The 19,581-nt window shown below is 37.7% G+C and overlaps 1 protein-coding gene across 1 annotated transcript in view; it reads left to right on the forward strand.

Moving 5' to 3' along the window:
- The first annotated feature begins 852 nt into the window (after positions 1-852).
- The window catches only part of CLASP (CLIP-associated protein), a 52,721-nt gene continuing 33,992 nt past the window's right edge, over positions 853-19,581 (forward strand). The window contains exons 1-7 of the mRNA XM_089150736.1: positions 853-1,432; positions 2,054-2,209; positions 2,316-2,378; positions 11,811-11,879; positions 12,064-12,229; positions 13,606-13,764; positions 14,371-14,468. Coding sequence (XP_089006862.1) covers positions 1,100-1,432; positions 2,054-2,209; positions 2,316-2,378; positions 11,811-11,879; positions 12,064-12,229; positions 13,606-13,764; positions 14,371-14,468 — 1,044 coding nt within the window. The 5' untranslated portion in view covers positions 853-1,099. The remainder of the gene's footprint in view (positions 1,433-2,053; positions 2,210-2,315; positions 2,379-11,810; positions 11,880-12,063; positions 12,230-13,605; positions 13,765-14,370; positions 14,469-19,581) is intronic.

Consider the following 19,581-nt stretch of genomic DNA (forward strand, 5'->3'; position numbering starts at 1 on the left):
ATCTCCCCCAATGGAGAGCACATAGTGTTCCTTAACGGCTATTGACCACAAATTATAAGGGCCCATAAGATTAGGGTGCTGGATTTTCTTAAAAAATATTTAATTACTTTTATTTGTGGGCCCTTCATAGTTTGTGGTTGTAAAGCCATAGGGAGAGCACACGTAAGGGAAATGATCCACATTCAATGGTAACTATCTAAAATAATCACTTTTCTGGTTACTTTCTCATCAAATTTCAACGTAAAACCCGAAAAATAATATCAACGATTCGGAGCAGATGTTATTTATTGTGATTATGCTTATCTAACGGTTGGTGTTTCATTGCTAGTGATGCATGCAGCATGCACTGCGCCTAACGATTGGGAAGCTTATCTAACGGTTGATGTTTCACTTGGTAGTGCTATATGCCAGTTAGTGCAAAAGACAGTGGCATGATACCGTAAATTACTCGTAAATGTCTGGTAATCTCATAATTAAAGATTTATTTATTTATTTATTTTTGGATTGGAAACTTTTATATATGGGGATTGAATATACGGAGCTTGCTTGGGTTCTGTGCAATAAATGCGCATGATCATCAAGCCATTCACTTTGGACGGTATGATCGGACTTTCGGTCGAAATTTTGGATCCTACGGCCGAAATTTCGACTTGATGATTCTGCGCATTTAATGCGCAAGATACAAGCTTTTTCCTGGGAGGGGATATACATAATGCAGCCGGATGGATGCGAACCCCAGGACCGCTCCATGGGAGGTTGGGCCTTTAACCGCTTTACTAACCCACCACTCAGCGATTATTAATTAAAGATTTATAGCAAGTAAGCAACACAGATATATCGCATATCGTCGAGTCCGTCGATCCAGCAACGTTTCGACCAAAATTTTACTTCCACTCCTCGCTTGCTGACACACATAACGCACACAACACACAACAAACAACTCACACACTCTCTCTCTCTCTCTTGCCTACAGAGCCTCTTCTACAAAATACAATCCTCTTTCGCCAAATTTAGCGACACAAATCCGCAAAATTTAGAGCAGATCTACAGTTTGTTTACTGGATCGGAAAACCCTAATTGAATCTGTTCTTCCTCAGCAATGGAGGAGGCTTTGGAGATTGCTCGTTCTAAGGACACTAAGGAGAGAATGGCAGGAGTGGAGCGGTTGTACCAACTTCTTGAATCTTCTACAAAGAGTTTGTCGTCGGCGGAGGTCTCTTCTCTTGTCGATTGTTGCTTAGATCTCTTCAAAGATAATAATTTCAAGGTTTCTCAGGGGGCACTACAAGCCATTGCCTCTGCTGCTGTGCTTTCTGGTGAGCATTTTAAGTTGCATTTCAATGCTCTCGTTCCGGCTGTGGTTGAGAGATTGGGAGATGGGAAGCAGCCTGTTCGAGATGCTGCAAGAAGGTTGCTACTTACTCTCATGGAGGTAACCTATTTGTCTATACCAGAAGATGTTCTGATTATCGCTTCCAAATTAATTTCTTTTTCAGATATTATATATACTGAAGCTACGACCTTCTGACAAATTTAAATAGTGGTGTAACTGGAAGATATATGACAATCGAATTCAAAGAGTTAGGATTTTTTTTTTGTTTTCTGTCAATTGGAAACCTAATCAGGTGGATACATACATGCCTAAGACTGGTGGGAATTTACTCGTAATGTTATCATTTTTCATTTGCCTAGTGGCTCATTTGTTCCTTTTTGAATTCAGGCTATTGTAGAGGTTATAGGGTTGGACAGCCAGAGACATCCTTCACTCGTTGCCCCTCACCTTCTCTCTCTCTTACCACTCATAGGTTGCCTATTTCTTGTTTTACAATAGTAATAGGATGATGACTTTATGATTTTCTTTGTATTGCTTCCATTACTAGGATTTTGCATTCTTTTTGGAGATGATTTTTTTGGCTTTTATGTTATGTTATTTATTGTGTTTTTCAAACACCCTTATATATCTGGATTATGTTTGATCTTACTTTTAGATGTAAATAATTGTCCTGTTGTTACTCGTGGAACTGATTAAGGCTCATCATTTTATATAATCTAGGTTTCTTCCCCAACCATCATTGTTGAGAGAGCTGGGTCTTATGCTTGGACGCACAAGAGCTGGAAAGTCCGGGAAGAGTTTGCACGCACTGTCACGTCGGCTATTGGTCTTTTTGCCTCGACTGAGCTACCCCTTCAGCGGGCTATACTTCCTCCAGTATGGCCTTTACCCTCTACTTGGAAAACTGATTGTTTTCTCTTATCATTTTACTCCTACTAGCGTTTTTCTTGTACTTGGTAATACTTACTTTTTGCACGATCAGATTTTGCAGCTGTTGACCGATCCAAATCCTGGTGTTAGGGAAGCGGCTATTCTGTGTATTGAGGTCCGTAGAACTAGTGTTTTTTTTGTGGGGTCCTTATTAAGTGAATTTGTTCACTACTAATTTCTGGAAGCTCCATGGTTAATAGATTCATTACATGATAGTTTCTACTTCTCAGATATACTTTGCCGACTTTCATTCTAAATGTTACTTAAAAGTTAAGGGGTACAATAATTCCAAGTGTTCTGCTCTCAGTCCTCAAGTTTATGGAGCTGGAAGCATACAATACGAAGAGGAGGATTTATAAAGAATATTACACCTTAATTATGTTAAATTGGATATGGCTCTCACTACATGCAGTGCAATAAGCAATTTCTTTCAGTTTTTGCTGACTATGTTGGAAATGGCTGGAGTTTGAAGTTGAGATCTAATGGTTGTGAGAGAACAAGAAGAAGAAGAGAAGAAGTTGGTGGTAATGAGTTGTGAAAGAGAACATATTTTTCTTCCCTAAACTGATTCACTTAGACTCATGGATGAAATTACACACTGACTCCACATTGATGGAGCCTCAATTGATTGGGGTCTAGAAAGCCAAGATATTGCAAAAACCACCTTTTTTTTTTCATTAGGTCAAGACAAAAACCAACTCAAATGCCTCAAAGATAGGTTGTCTAGTAATTTTGGTTAGGGCCCTGTGGTTAGAAGTGATATGCACTCAAATGATGTCCTATGTTATTTGTTTGACCTAGAATTTTGATGGTGTGAGACTGAAGGGTAAGTGCTTGTGGCTCAAATTCGGAATTAAACTAATCACTTGGGAGAAAAATTGCTTCTGGGGTGGTTTCCTGAGATGGGGTAACTTAATTGTGAGGAGGATCTAGGGATTCCATGTTTCAGAATGGGGTGGATGGAATGTGGGTAATGATGTTGGGAGAATGGTCCTCCAAATTTGTTGATGCTTTGATGGGTAGATCAAGGTTCTAGATCTCGTTTTTGGCACTGTTTTTGAAGAGCCAGTGACCAAGATTGTCTTGATTTTGATCATATGTATGTCAACACCTGGGATTTTCTCCAGGCTTCAGACCTTGGTTTTAAAGCCTATAATTTTTTAAAATTTTTTTTGGCCTTGACTCTTGTTGTGCTACTTGTTTTTGACATTTTAAACCCAATCCATAAATTAGTTGCACATAGAGAACATTCAAAATAATACTTGTGGTTTTGACCCAAGTTTGATACTATATTATTAATGGACGTGATATTAAATAAGGTTTGACCAGAACATTACTCCCTGAATACAAATCAGATGTAAGCAATCTTGGATTTGTTTGAAAGCTTTCCAACAAATCTGAGATTGCTAAATCTGATTTATATAGGGATTCGTGTTAAACAGACCTAAAACTTAATTCAGCGTGTGTTCGTGAAATTAAAGTAACTACAAGCGCACGGTTTGTGTAACTAACTGGTGGATCTTAGAGATATATGGCATTAGATTGTAATCTTAAGAGTGAGAAAATTAACTTTTTAATTAAATACTTTAAATAAATTAATGGTCCTAACACATGCATCTAATGAAATTGAATAGGAACAAGAATAGATATAACCTAACTATTCACTATCTAAAATAATAAAAGAAGTGCATAAATAAAAGACTAATAACAGAATAATAAATAAATGGAACATTAAATAAAAGGGGAACCTTAATCAAAGAGAGGCACGACTGTAGGCATCTTTGATCAAGGACCCATGTGGGAAATGGTATAAAAGGAAAAAAAAATGCATAAAGGAAATAACAAAATAATAAATAAATGGAACAATAAATAAAAAGGGAACCTTAACTAGAGTGAGGTGCGACTATAGGCATCTTTGATCAAGGACCAAAGGGGGTTGGGAAACAGTAATGAAAATTGCCGAAAGGAAAATAACAGAATAACAAATAAATGAAACAATAAATGCAACGGGAACCTTAACCAAAGAGAAGCAAGACTGTTGACATATTTGATAAAGGACCCAAGGGGGGTTGGGGAAATAGTAATAAAGTGCCGAAAAGTAAATCCTAAATTAAGAATAGAGAGGGGTAGACAAAAGCAAGAATGGAGGGGAGAGAGAAGACTACTGATAAGTAAATCCTAAATTAAGAATAGAGAGGGTAAGACAAAAGTGGGAATGGAGGGGAGAGAGAAGACTACTGGTGATGGTACTTAACTTATCTTGAAAAACTTTATCGATTACAAATTGAACCAACCCTAACAACCAGATCTGGAGTGAACCAAATCTGAAATTGCTAGAGTCAGAGAAAAACGAATCCCTTTGAAACTTGAACTCGAAACTTGAAACTTGAAATTGCATTGATTGAAAATTAAAAAGTACACTTGCATAAAGAAACTAAACCACTAGAAGCATTAGCTGATTACATAAGAACTGAAAGCCTAAACATTCGAACTGAAAATTGAAACCCACAATGCATGCAGGGTTAAAGAGAGGCTAAAAAACCTGAAGAAAGAGGGAATGTATGTTAGCTTAAGGTAGAGAGGGGTATTTATAAGGTTTGGTGAAGGGGGTGCAAATAAAGAAATAATTAATAATGGTAATTAAAAAAATAGAAACCTAACGTGAGAAAGAAGTGGAAAGTGAGAGATTTAAAGAAGGCGAGAGACTTAATAAAGGTGAGATACTTAAAGAAAGAGAATTAAAAAAATGGAGAGAGGTGAAATAAGTAAATTAATAAATAATATACATTTTTAAGAAAGTGGGTGTGTGAAGTGAGAGAGATTTGAGGAGAGAGAGTAAAAAAGTGAAAGTGGGAAGAAAGAGAAATGTGGGTTAGAAAAAGAAAAAGAAAAAGAAAAAGAAAAAAGAAAATAAAATAAAAGGAAACGGAAAAAAGGGTAGAGGAACTAGAAAGTGGAGAGAGAGGGAAAGTGAAGATGGAGAGAGAGAGAGAGAAATAATGATAATAATAATAAAAGGTAATCTAATGAGAGTGGGAAAGGAAATCCTAATCTTTGGTTGCTTGTGGGCCCCATACATAGGCTTGGGTTTATTTTTTCTTTTTTAACAAAAAAAAAAAAAATTCTAACTAATCTTAGCCATCGATCAAAGTTGTCTTCTTTTCTATCCAAGATATTCCTGGAGTGAGACGATTTAGCCCAAAATTTCATCTCGTTCTGCTTTTGGCCCATCACGCTTAAAATTGGGTTATCTTTGCTATTGAGAAATTGAATTGGATTTCTTGACATGTAAAATTGCATTTATCGCACCCAAAAATCCCGGATGTTCTCTGAGCTCCTAAAATCTGCAATAACAACAAAAAACCCAAGATAACTCCACTCTAAGTGTGTAAAATGCATGCTTTAAGCTCTAGGATTTCACAAATAAACGTGCCCATTGGCGTGCATGAGTGTTGTCAACATAATTTGAATGAAGATATTTGTTGAAAATGAATATTTGACCGAGTTGCTTTTTTTATTTTATTTTTAAATCAATATTTTGCCATATTTATTAGATTTTTAGATTTGATAAAAGCCTTAGCATTAGAAAGTTGACAATAACTCCTATCATCCTGGGGGGGGGGGTGACTTGTTTTCCTTGTAGAATTTGATTTTGCTACTATTTTATTGTATTCAAACTGGAGGCGGGTTTATTTGCTTAATTTTTAATATAATATCTTAAGTAAATGAAAATTAGATACAAAAATATTTTTTCAAGTAGTATTAGGAATAGATAAGTGTTTTTGGGTGTCTATAATGCTTTCCACCCAAATTTCCACAAGTTTCAGCGGGTTCAGTGAAACTTCTATGTGTTTTGGCTGAGACTTGCGAATAATGATCAAAGCTGGTCTAGTTGGGTCCAAAAAATGGAAATTTTGAACTCCATTCCTGAGAAACTATGACAACTTGTAAATCTCAATAAGTTTTGACAGAGATTTACTTCCTTGGGGTATATTGGCTAGATTGAGGCTCTTGTTTTTTGGGTTTTAGGGAGTCCAGAAATTCAGGAAAATTGTGTTTCTCCGTTTTTGCTTGGTGGAAAGGCTGCAGTTAATAGTCAAATGTAGGGGGCAACGAGGGATCTGTGAGCGGCTTAATCTAAGGGAAACTAAGGGCTGCTTTGACGAAATAATGTCTCTGCAGGCATGGTAAGAAATCTTGGTCTTGAGGCTGATCTCAGTTAGCCGGGAAACCCAGATGCGGTAATTTTTTGGATCCAATTTGAGTGAACTCGAGGGTCCATCTTGGGGTTTTAAGGGTCAAGTTAGGCTGAAACTTGGTAGTTAGCCTATTTTAGGTTTTCTGAACACTGGTGCTTTTAAATTTGTGAAAACACGCCTATGTATGAGTTCCAACTCGACCCTAAGTTTGCAATCAAAGTGTTGCGGGAATGAACATACAATCTTATAAAACATGAAATGAAATATAAAATCCATTAATTGATATAAGTGAAAACCAAGTGATAAATACATCAAATACTTCAAATTTTAAGAATTCCATCCATTATCAGTTGTTCAATACTCAATAGAACAATACAACATCATAAATCTTGAGAATACAGTGGTACAAGCATCATAACTTCATAAGAACAAGGTGAAATGAAATCAATCAAGGCCAAGGGTAACTAAGCAGGTCCTCCACCAGCTCCACCAGCACCACGACCACGTCCTGCAATTTCTCTATTGGCTCTACGTCGTTTAGCCAAACTTGATGAGGTGGTCAAGAATATTATCCCTCACAAAATTTGGGACAGCAGGGCACTTGGGTGTATGCGTATGGGACCTAGCCAAGTGTTGCTCCAACCTCATTTTGACTCCGAGAAGGACTTTACTGTAGTAGTTCAACTGATTGCTTGGGAAAATTTTCACCTTGCTTAAAGAACACCTTCAAATACTCTCGATTGATGTTGTTTTGTTGTTGTAGATGAGCTAAGGACTCCTTAGAAGTGTTGCAGGTGAAAATCCAATAAGATTTTAGCCAAAAATCAGGCAAAAAGTGATGGAAGAAGCTGTCGTTGAGAGAGGAGACTGAGAGCATGGGGATTGAGTTGGGATGAGATAGGAATCTCATCTTGACTTGACTGAGACGGGGGGAAGAGGGGCTAAACTTGACCAAGATCCCTGGTCGAAGTTGGGGTTATTTCTGGATCTTGCATTGTATCTCATCTCAACTTGGTGAAAAAACAAGATCTTGCCGCGAGTTCTCATACTGTGTTTGTCGGTATATTGTTAATTGGAGGGGTTCTTGGAATCAAGAAAATAATGGAAGGGGTGGGTATGAATTGACCTATTGATATGTTCATCAATGTAGCAGCTTGTTGGATGAAGGTAGAAGGTTGACTACACAATTGACTTTAAACGCCAAGGCCCAAAACCTGCATGGACTTGAAACACCATAGATCCCTTATCCTTGGACTTCTATTACCAAGAAACCTTAATCTAGACCTTAAAGATTGGACAATTCTCTGGTAGCACAAAAGGCAAAAGCCAACTTTGGGAGGAGAAAAGAGAAGCTTAATCAATTTAAATCTAAATCTAATTCTTCTACAATGGGTCTTATGAAGCCATGAAGGGGCTTATCAGCCCTAATTAGAAAATCCTAATACTAAAAGGAAAACTAGTTGAAAATAAAACATAACACTACCTTACGTTGGAAGGTGAGAAACCTAATTACAATGCTAGTAAAGATTTAATTATCCTTACTTAAGAATAAAGTAAATATTAAGCGGTTTTTGTACTTATTAAAGCTAGATTCTCCCTGATGTAACTAGGGAGGACCTTGCCCTTTTTCCTGCAGCCCTCCGGGAAGGCTGAATCTGATCAGGGGCAAAATGACCAATTTGCTCCCTCTTTTGGAGGAGCCCCAGTCAGCTTAGGAGTCCCAGTTAGAGACAGATCTCCTTAGTTGCACTCCACTTTCTACAAGGGGTCTAGTTCTTCTCCTGCTCTGTGATTTGGATCATCCTAGGATGAGTTATGTGAGAGTCATTAGTAGAGTGGGAGTCCCAAGTCCAAGTAGAAGTTGGAGTTTGATTCACCTTCTTTTGTTGAGTCCCAGAGTGAGTCTATTCATATAAGGCTATAAACATAGCCCCAAAGCTTGTAAAGAGACAGACTTGATGATTAATAAAATTTGAAGATTTGAAAGTGACGTGAGGGCTGATTGGAAGGCACAAATCCATGTAACTGACCCCATTTAGTTGGGACAAGGCTTGTTGTTGTTGTAAGGTGACTTCAGAGAAGTCGTGGGTTTCCCAAGGTGGCAGGCCTGTGGCTGTGTTGTGCACTTGTGCTCCTGTTTTCCTGCAAAATTCAGCAATTATGTGATTGATCTCCTTCTACATCAAGTTCAACCCCGGCCCCATCCCTATCCTCTGCATCATTCCATTCTTCCTTCTGCACCCTCATCCTTGGAAAACAGAGGCCCTTCTTCCCTTAAACCCTAAGCCCCATATCCTCTTTCTTTTTGGGACTTTTTCTAAAACAGAAGATTCAAGGTCAGATCTACGGGAATCTAACTGTTAGATCTGTCCCAAACTTTAGAGGTTCATCTCTCCAGCTTTAGTGACATTCCCTCTCAATTTTAGCCCAATCATACCAACCAAACCCTAGTTTAAACCCTAACCACTTTGCTGCCCTAAACACCCAATAACTCTAGGAACCCTAAACCTTCATTCATTCATAATTCTCACACCATTCATCCATACCCTAATTCTTTTTAGGACCATCATCCCCTACCCCTCCTCTACAGTCAACCTCAGCCTCAACCCCAAACCTAACCCTAACCCTACCCTACCCTAGAAACCCTAGAAATCTTAAAACCCTAATTTTGAAAACCCTAAGCATTGGGAATTAAAGTCTGAAATTTCATATCTGTTAAAACAGATTTAATTCTTTCAACACCTTTCTCCCAATCATTCCCCACTTAGCCTAGATCCCCTAACCCTAGTTCCAGGGTTTGGAAGTCAAATACCCTTAACTACAGGTCTTAATTGATCATATACAACTGCTGTCTGTTGAGAATTACCCTAAGTTACTGCTGGTTCTCTAAAAGATTATCCTGAAGACTGGCCCCTGACTTGGAGTTACATCACTCCCATTATAGAACCATTAAGAAGCCTACTTCACCTTAAGACTAAAGGACCAAGGGCCATTGACCTATGCAACCCAACGCTAGGCTTATCTTAAGCAAAATAAAACTCGAATAAGTGCTGTATCCCCAACAACTCTCTTATCTTGGAAAAGTTACTGTTGAATTTGGTAGTGTTTCTTTTTCTTTTTTTTTTTGGGAAGGGTTGGTTGGTTTGGGGTTAGCATGTGTGGTAACTTTGTCCTTTATTAAATAAGACTCTTTCAAATTAGGAATGCTAGGGATGAAGTCTTCAATTTTGGGAGTCGGGCGATTCTTCTCCGTTGACCCATGGTGGCATGACCGATCACAAATTTGATATATTCAGTTAAAAAACAAGTTCTCTTGGGGTCTTCTTTGACCACGAATGTCTACCATTCTCTTGATCATGTCTTTGTGAACCTCCACAGTACTATCTCCCCCTTGTTTCCTTGGATGCATAGTTGTCAAAGCGTGTGCCTAGGCCCATTTTTGGGTCAAGGCAACCTGGCGTTGCCTTGTTTTTTGTTGCCTGGCATTGTTGCCTTGACAACCATGCTTGTATGCCTTCAACTTTGATCTCTTTGATGTGGATCTCTTTAATAACCTCTTGTGGAGTCACTTCAGAGCACATGGCCCGCAGATGATTGATGGGCTGTGTGAGCTTGATTTTGAGTAGAGGAACCCCTTTAATCTTTACTCCAGCTGATCTGTTTTCTGGAGATCGATCTGGTTGAAGGAATGTTTTTGGCATCAGTAAGATTAGAATCTTTTAGTGTCCATACCTGGTCAGCTGAGTCTTGCATCTTAGGTCAGAATACGTCGAACATTTCTTGAATGTTTTAGCCATTACAGCTTATTCAGTCCTGCTCTTTTGGAGCATCATATTAGATCATAAAGTGTTGGTTTTCTAGTTGCTATGACACCAACTGTATGTTCCCACCCTTGATTTCATGAGAGCCAAATAAGTGAATAACCAAGATCTTGTCAAAACCAACTCAAATACCTAAAAGATAGGCCTTTTAGGAATTTCACTTTGAGCCCTGTGGTTAAAAATGGTGTGCTCTTAAATGATGTACTGGGTTATTTGTTTGTCCTGGAATTTGGATGGTGTGATAATGAAGTGCTCAAGTGATTTTGGGTAAAGTTAGGGATCAATCAGTCACCGAGAGAAAATTGGTTGTGGTGCGGCTTTCTTGAGCTGACGATCTAGCGTTTTCAGGTGTCAAAATAGGGTGAAGCTTGGAGGAATGTAGGTAATGGTGTAGCGGGATAAAAAATACCTTAAAATTTTTTGATGATTTGATGGTTGTTTTAGGCTAGCTTTAGGTTCTTGTTTTTATGGTTCCCAGATTCTGAAAGTTCAAGAATATGTTTTTTCCCCCTCCTCTTTTTACCATGGAGGAAACGAAATAGGCCTGGGGGTGGATTCCTGAGAAAGAGAACTTACAAAAATAAAAATGAGATAAAAAATAGTTGGGGAGGGGGCGATAATGATAGCCAAGGTCAGATCCCCTTGCCTCCTTTGGCAAGGACAGGCTTCCGAAGATTTACTCTTTTTGTAGTGAAGATGGTTGGCTGTATATTCTTTAGTCTAGTGAAGGTTGTTTAATACCATTGAGGATTTACCAATATGCTGGGTAGTTTGATTCATTTGAGCTGTTGACAAATAAAAACATTCTGATCATTTGTCTGAGCAAGTGATGGTTAGAACTTAGAACCACTGTTTCTTGTCAGAGAGGGGATGGGGTAATTTGATGATCTGTATTATCATTGTCCATTGGAGACTGATGATGGTTTTGATTCTTTTGTCTGGGGGCAGAATTTTTCTTCTTCTTTTCTTTCTGATGAATAATTTAATATAGTAGATTCTCTTCCCTTACGGTATTTTTATGCTATAACATTAAATGTACGTTTTTTTAGTAAACCATTAGGAATACAGTTTTTACGCAAGAAGACAGAGGCCCCCCTCATAGAGTTTATATCTGGCCTTACTTATGATGGAAAAGATAGGAATTGTGTAAAGACAGAAGTTTTGACATTCCACTAGGGCCACTGCAGCTTATTTCAGATTATGTTTCAAATATGGTGGTTTTCCGTTTTCTCATGCATCTTTAATTCTTTACATGGGTCATATTGTAATCACTCATAAGAATTAAGTGAATACAGAGCTGAATGATTACATCTAAAAGCTCTTTTTGCCGGTCTATAATGTTTCCCTTTCATTTGTGTAGAATCTGAGGTTTATGGTAATTTAAACTCCCATACTTGCTTTGCTTAGTTTTAAAGTATTTACTAGATGCTACTGCTGTGCTTTGCAAGTACACAAGGAAAAAGAAATGAACATTAATCAAGTGACTTTGTCGTCTCTTTGTTATTTTGATTGCTTTCTTCTTTGCAGGAAATGTATACACAGGTTGGTCAACCACTTCGTGATGACCTGCAACGCCATCATCTTCCCACATCCATGGTGATCATCTAACCGTTGATTATGTTGACCCTTTTCCTTTTCCTGATATATGTTCGATGTTCTTAGGCTTTATTAACTCTGCAGAGTATTCTGTTATATTTGCTTTGTTAATAGAAAGAATATTATTCATGCATATTTAAGCATGACTCTCTTTATGTTATTAAATTACACTAATGAACTGCAGATGAAAGACATTAATGCCAGACTGGAGAGAATTGAACCAAAGATTTGCTCATCAGATGGCCTTGTTGGTCATTTCCCTGCTTCTGAAATGAAGCCTAGCAGCTTTAACCAGAAAAAGAGCAGTCCAAAGACAAAGAGTTCCACGCATGTGAGGTCTCTTTCTGGAGGTTAGCTGCTTTGGATCCAAATGTTTTGGACCATCTGGTTTTAGTTATTGCAGCCATTTTTCTGTGTGATGTTAACTCTGTGCAATGGAACTTCTACTCTCCATGTTAATTTGAGCCAATATCAACTTGTAAAACCATTTCTTTAATTTGGGAAAGTATTTTTGGTCTTGTAGCTGATTGAAGTAAGTATGGTTCTAGTATAGTTGATGCCTCGTTGACTAGGATTTTATTGGTGCACCTGAGAAACCTCATTTCAAGTCTCTTGGATGCCTAAACTTTATCATTCTTGCATTTGAGCTGCTGGTGTTTTGAAGGCTTAAATTTTGTTGTGGTTTGAACTTGCCCATCAGCTTGGAGTGTTTTAATGGTTGATCTCCCAGGTGTGATCTGAAACAATTCCTACTGCTTTTATTTCATATCTTAGTCGTTATTTTATCACTTTCTCCACCATAGTATTTTCTGTTTGTTTGTTTTCCATAGAGTATGGGTCATTTCCCTATTAGCCTTTGTACCAAAAGTTATGGATTTCCATCTGTTCTACTTTTCACCTGTCCACCTCTTTCCAACCCCTTGGCTAAATTATAATTGTCTTTTGTATGGTGGCGTATCATGGTACTTAATGATTTGGACTGGAGACATTCAAGGTGAGGTTCCTTGTTATGTGCTTTTGTTTGTTGCATCATTTTTGGTGGATGAGACAAAAGCAGGGATTAGTGCCTAGTTGGAATTGCAAAGATCAACCTTAAAATCAAAAGGATGCTGTGTGACTTTGGTGAAACTATGATGGATAATGAGGAGGTGAAAATTGATGAGAGGGAGACTTGGAGAAGTGATTATTTTTAGGTACTTGGATGGAAATTGGAATTATCCTATTCGTGTCTGTTTTGTTACTGGATGGATTTGGATAGTTTTTGATAGTGATCTGCAAATACAGATTTCCTTCAACATCTATAAACACTGATTGGTTACTGATTGCTGATTATTTATTTATATCTTGACCAATAAATGGAAGACTCATGGTTGAATTTTGTCTAAAATTTGAAATTTGGGACAAATGCAGGCCCTGACTTGCCTATTGAACCATGAGAGTTTCCGTACCATCCTTCTACATGACAAAATTAGGTTGATCACATAGGAGACCTTCTTATGTGGTTTGTGCAAAGAACCCTTTGTCATTTATTTTTGTGTTTTGCTGTGGACTTCTTTCTCAATAATGTCTCTCTTAGTAATCTTATTAAGAATTATCCTTTTAGAAGCTTAGTTTGTAGGTGCTCTTCATTTTGCATGATTCCTTGTCTCCATATTAATGTCATTGTTGGGTGCATCTTGAATCTCAGTCTCCTTTTTTCCTTGTGTGGGTATTTGTGGGTGTGTAGATGGTGATGTTACAGAAAAACCTGTAGACCCTGTTAAAGTATACTCAGAAAAGGAGCTTATCCGGGAAATTGAGAAGATAGCATCAACTCTAGTACCGGAGAAGGATTGGTCTGTCCGCATTGCTGCCATGCAGAGACTTGAAGGCCTTGTCTTTGGAGGTTTGTACTGATCTTACTTTCCTTGAGAGCAATTGTTGAAGAAATTGAACAATATTAGTTAGAAGTTGAAAAAGATGAATCCAGCTCTGCTGGTCAAGGGCAATGTGAAGATTATTGCAAGCTGACCGCCAAGCTTGAGCCCTACCCATGTTTTTGCAATCCTCTGATCCTGAACTGCACTGGTGTGACCTGTTATTCAGGTGGCAGGCACCTGGGTAGACATGTGAGATTGGATCCATGGGATTAGATAGGTCTGAACTTTATCCAGATGTGCAATTTGTTGTTCCAAGCCCATTGGGGTTCACTAGTTGGAGTAAGAATAACTGCTTATGAAAACTAAAGGGATCTTGAGGAAAACAGAATGTGAACTCAGGCCACCTTTGGAATTAAACAAAACTATTGCGGGGCCATGTAGCTATCAATTCACTGTGTTGTTGGAGAAGGGCCAATATAGCTATTGCAGGGCCATGTAGCTATCAAAACTTCTGCACGTACATGTCCTATTTTAAGCTCTTCCTACTAGCTGTTGGTAAAGTAAGTGAAGGTTGGTGGTGGAGCAATGACAGATAATAATGATTACTGCTTTTGTTATTTACTTTTAACCAGGTGCTACCGATTATCCAAGTTTCCTCTCACTTTTGAAGCAGCTTGTTGCACCTCTGTGCACTCAGTTATCTGACCGGAGATCTAGCATAGTAAAGCAGGTATGTTTGCACTTTTACTTTTTGAGGAATATTCTTTTTCTTATTTTCATTTCTGTTCTTATAAAAAATAAATTATGCTGAAGCCTATGCTGAAGCCTTTTCCTTGATGAATAGATAATGGTTTTTTTATCTTTTGTTATCCAGAATTATAGGTTGCACATTTCGGGTAAAATTCTTCAAGTAATAGTATGACATTCATCTGCAACTCTTCTTAAAATGAACCACCATTTGTATCTCACATAGTTGAAAATGTGGAATAATTTGGTATGTGTAGGCCAATCATGCTAATATGTCTTTGAGAAGATCCCTTCTTATCAGACATTAAAAGCAGGTTTAACCAATTTTATTTTGATCTTGAAGTGGTGCCTACTTTAAGTGTCCTTAGTTATAGATATGCATCAACAACATGTTTGGCCAAAATAATAATGTCCTTCTGCATCCTTTTTTACAAAGTTCGAAAACTCTATCGGTTTGCCATCTCAACCAGGTCGAGATTCTTGAGATCTCGGTGAGGAGTTGGTTGCTTCTTTCTTTTTCTTTTTCTTTTTTTGGGGTGGGGGGGTTGGGGGGCTGTGTTTGGATTGATGTTTCAGTGGGCAAATGGGCATGGTTGGTTTTGAAACTGTAACAGAACTAGAATTAAAATAACTAGAACTAACAGAGGTCCGAAGGAAGAGAGGAGAAGTGGTGGAGGAGGAGGGAGTGGAGAGTTATGCAAGATACAACTCTCCCCCTCATTAATATATTATATAGCTGAAAGTTTCCGGTCTAAAAAAAGATCTTCAAATATCTTTCAAGATTAGATAGATCTTTAAGTATCTTCCAATCTGATTACAATTACTGAAAAAGGGAACAAATATTGCAATCCTAAACTAGACTTGCTTGACATCCAACCAACATGACATAAAAGGAGATAAACTAGAATATAAAGAAACTGATAATGGGAACAATGAGCATATGAATGATGGATGTGCATCCCCACAGTTCACAATGGTCATGCCCCTTATTTGTTATTAGAAACATTCGGGATAGTTTGAAGCTCCTATGTATTACGCAGCCTTGCACTCAATTCAATATCCAACCAGATTTTACATAAATGGGAGAAAATCAATTCAACATCCAACCATGTCCTACCTTTTGTTTTCACTTAAAATCTGGCTGCTTTGAAGGTCTTAAACATAAAACCATGTCTAGTGAAAATCATGAACCGGTGACATAGATCAAACATTTCCAGCATAGAGATCCTACATTCTTCTCGGGTTCTCCTTTCCTTTCTTAGTAGTTCCATGAAACCAGACTATCTGTGCATTCCCCCCCTCCCTTTCTCCATTTATTTCCTACAATGCACATCGAAACCCTCGCCCACCCTCTGCTTCATCACCCCTACCTGAAAAAGAAACCAAAAGATTGGGGGGGGGGACCCTTCAACTTAAAATTATAGTAGAAGCTCCATTAGCACATAAAAACCAGTGTCCAAATTTTATATCCTCCATCCAGATTTCAAATAATTCTATCCTGCTTAATTTCTTCATTAGACAAGCCCCATTTGACTCTAAAACTCAAGGGAATGTTATGAAGAACATTTGGAGAAAAGAGACTAGCCCATTCCCTACCCATGAAAATGAAATGGGACTTTTTGGGTTCACCAGATTCTTGTCATTCCAAAGAGCCAGATTACAACCTTAGTCCAAGAGAAGAGATCTGGCCCTTCCGGCAGCCGAAGGAACTGCATCATCTGTTTGGTAATCCATATTTGTTTCATCTATTGGTAAGCAATCACAATGATATTTTACTATTTTTACAATCTCAAATATTCACACACGGCTCAATCAAAGTCAATGAAGTACAGATTCTAAAGAGCAAATCAATAGCAATTTGTAAGTGGGAATGGTAACAACTCAACTCAGGTATATCTAGTGGAAGTCAGCACATTTGTGGTCATAGACTCATGGGTTGTCAAGATTTAAGGCTAATCAAGATGGTTGCAGGGTGTCAAATTTTAAGGTGACACCAACCGGTTCCCAAAGAAACACCTAGATGCCTTGACAACCTTGCAATGCCAAAAATGACTAAGGTTGTTTGAGTCATAGCTCAGGTTAATTGCAACTGAAAATAGTAATAGTTCAGGTTTAGTTTTATGTTACAGTAATTAAGATGTACAGTAAGTCAAAAGCTAAATTGGAGTCTAATTTCTGTTTGAATTCCATTGGGAGGGCTGGACAAGCACCAATTTTGACCAACATGACAATGGATGTATGAGCTTATTTTTACTAGGTTAACAAAGAAAAGTTCATTATACTAGAAGTAACAGTTCCTTCCTCCACCCCACCCTTCTTTTCTTTCCCCAGTAAATAACTCCTCCATGCTAACTCTTTGTTTCAGCCCTACGCCACTGCTCCGTCAACGTTCCTACCCTACGTTACATTCTTGCAGTCTGAAAATTCTAAAATGATAAGCAGGAGCTCCATTTCTAATGCAAAACCAGATCTAGGAAATGTTGTTGAGTTCATTATTCTAATGGGAGGGGGTTATATGATACCAGAGACACAATAAGCCAATTTCTCAGTATATGAAGATAATTTGAAGCCCTAAAACCAACTGATGAACCTCATCACTACCTAATATGGGGCTAATATCAAGGATGACTTACCCCAATTATACCCCACAAATCAGAAAATTCAAAACTAAAAGAGATTAGAAGCATGGTTGTCAAAGTTTCCGCCTAGGCCCCTAGGCCCATCTTTGGATCAAGGCGACTTGGTGTCACCTAGGCAATGCGTTGGTTGTCATTGCCCCTGTCGCCTTGACAACCATGATTAGAAGTCTAAGGTGTATGGCCAAATCAGATTGGTGAGCAAGGTTATTAAAGCGGCAAAGCGACTGGGGCTTCGTCTTGGTGATTAGGCGACTAAGCGACAATAAAGCGACCAAAGCGGTTTACTCAATATTTTTAATATAACTACTTTTTAATACAAATATTTTTTATAATAAACTAAAGTACTAAACAAACACTCAACAATCACATTCATAAAAATAAAAAAGCATTCAAGAATCACAATTATGAAAAATTATCCAAAAAAAGATTAAAAACATAACTTCATCTCATCAAGCATCATAAGATTCATAACAATAATTATGTAGTATGTACTATATCAGTAATCAATGTGAAAAATGAAAATAAAAGTAGTAATTTTACATTCTTACTTACCTTTATGATAGTGTGACGCCAAATAAGTCTCTTGTACTCTTGTGCATAGATCAGTAATCAGAATTGATGTATCCATTTTTCCCTTTTTTTAACCAAATAGTGTAGACATGATAAATTAATAGATCTCATTATTCCGATTTTCAAGTCATTGTTTATTTAATGATTCATTGATTATCAATGTTGAATATGGCTCATGCTTCACATTCTGTTGCCGACATGCACTTAGGGCCTCGGAGTTCATTTGCAAATTGGGTCTCGATTCCAAAATGGCTCACATATTTAAATTTATATACGGCATTGTAGAATAAATTATGATTAAAAAAAAATTAATATTCACAAATTACAAAATGTAAAAAAAGCGGTTACTTTAGCATCTAGGCAGCAATATGGCGCAAAAGGCAGCAAAGCGGTAATGCCTAAGCAAAAAAAGGCAAGAAATCAGCCTGTTAGTTAAGCGGCAACAATTTAAGCGGTTCAAAAACCACTTTGCCGTCTAGGTGGATGCTTTGATAACCATGGTGGTGAGACTAGACAAGGATTTGAATAAAGGACAGCGATTGTTCATACTGCAACAACTTCAATGCAGGCTTGAACTAGAGAAGAAAAGAATTAGGGCTAAAGGTGTTTCAGCTCTTCAGCTAGGTTCCTCAGCCCTAGTTATTTAGCTCAACAGCAAGGTCCTTGCCCTTCTTATCACTCAAGCAAAGAGACAAGATAATAAATTCAAAGCAAAACTTTATTGACCAATTTTATAAAATCTGTGGGCTGAGAACATCTATTACACATTTTAAGAGTGCTAGTACTTGCTCTCCAAGTTACGTAAAAGATAGAAAATGGCTGAGAATATTTTGCTGACCTAGCTAATATTTTCAGTGACAAAAAATAAAAACTCACTAGAATTAATATATTAGGATCTAGGCTTTATAATTAGCCACAAGCTTGAATGCTAAAGTAGAAACTAACTTTTAGGAACTAGGAACTCTAAAACAGAAACTAAATAAAATAAAGCAATCTTCAGTCTTCATAAAAGACCTTCACAGAATCTGCTCTTGGGCCCCATTGAACCTTTAAGTAATATTCCTTCAAGACCAAGAAAGGGCAGAAAGGGCAGTGACACTGTTCATGTTACTTGAACATGTTTTGGCCTGTTTTTGGTCCTGCGGATTTGACTTTGTCCAGTTGCCCCAATGAAAACGGGTTGGATTCAGCCCAGGTTCTACCTCACAATCCGACAAAACCTAGAACCAAGAAGCAAATTCAACTCTTCACAAGTTCGATGTAGACTAGCAACAAGCTAATGATGTTCCAGAGTTGAACTTTAGTTTGTATACAACTATACATAAATGTCTGGAAACACATATATTGACATACATAAATTATGTCTTGAAACACAAAAATAAAGAAAGCATTCAAAAATGAAACCCAATTTGAAAGAGAGCTCAATCCTTCAAACAAAAGATCGACAACAAATGGCAAGTTTTAGAGATAAATTGAAAAAACAAAAAAACCAACAAAGCAACCAAGAGTGAAACCCAATTCAAGCAGAAACACTTGATATAAAACCAATATTACTACAAACCCTTCAGGCAAATCTAAACAGCAGAACAAACACAAAGGAAATTCTAACAATAGCATACTGAAGTAATTGAGTGTACACTTGGTTTACAACCCCCCCCCCCCTCAAAAAAAAAAAAATTGCAGTAACAGAAGAATAAAAACTAGTGGCAGTATTTGGGAAATTGCACTTGGTTTACAACCCCCCCCTCAAAAAAAAAATGCAGTAACAGAAGAATAAAAACTAGTGGCAGTATTTGGGAAATTACTAGGAGATACTTCCAACTTCAATCAATGTTTGGAATATGTCAGTAAATCAAGCAGGAAGTTCAAAGTGCAACCAAAGTTAAT

This window comes from Hakea prostrata, chromosome 3, assembly GCF_041222555.1.
Source record: "Hakea prostrata isolate BN-2017 chromosome 3, UWA_Hpros_2, whole genome shotgun sequence".
NCBI classification, from domain to species: domain Eukaryota; kingdom Viridiplantae; phylum Streptophyta; class Magnoliopsida; order Proteales; family Proteaceae; genus Hakea; species Hakea prostrata.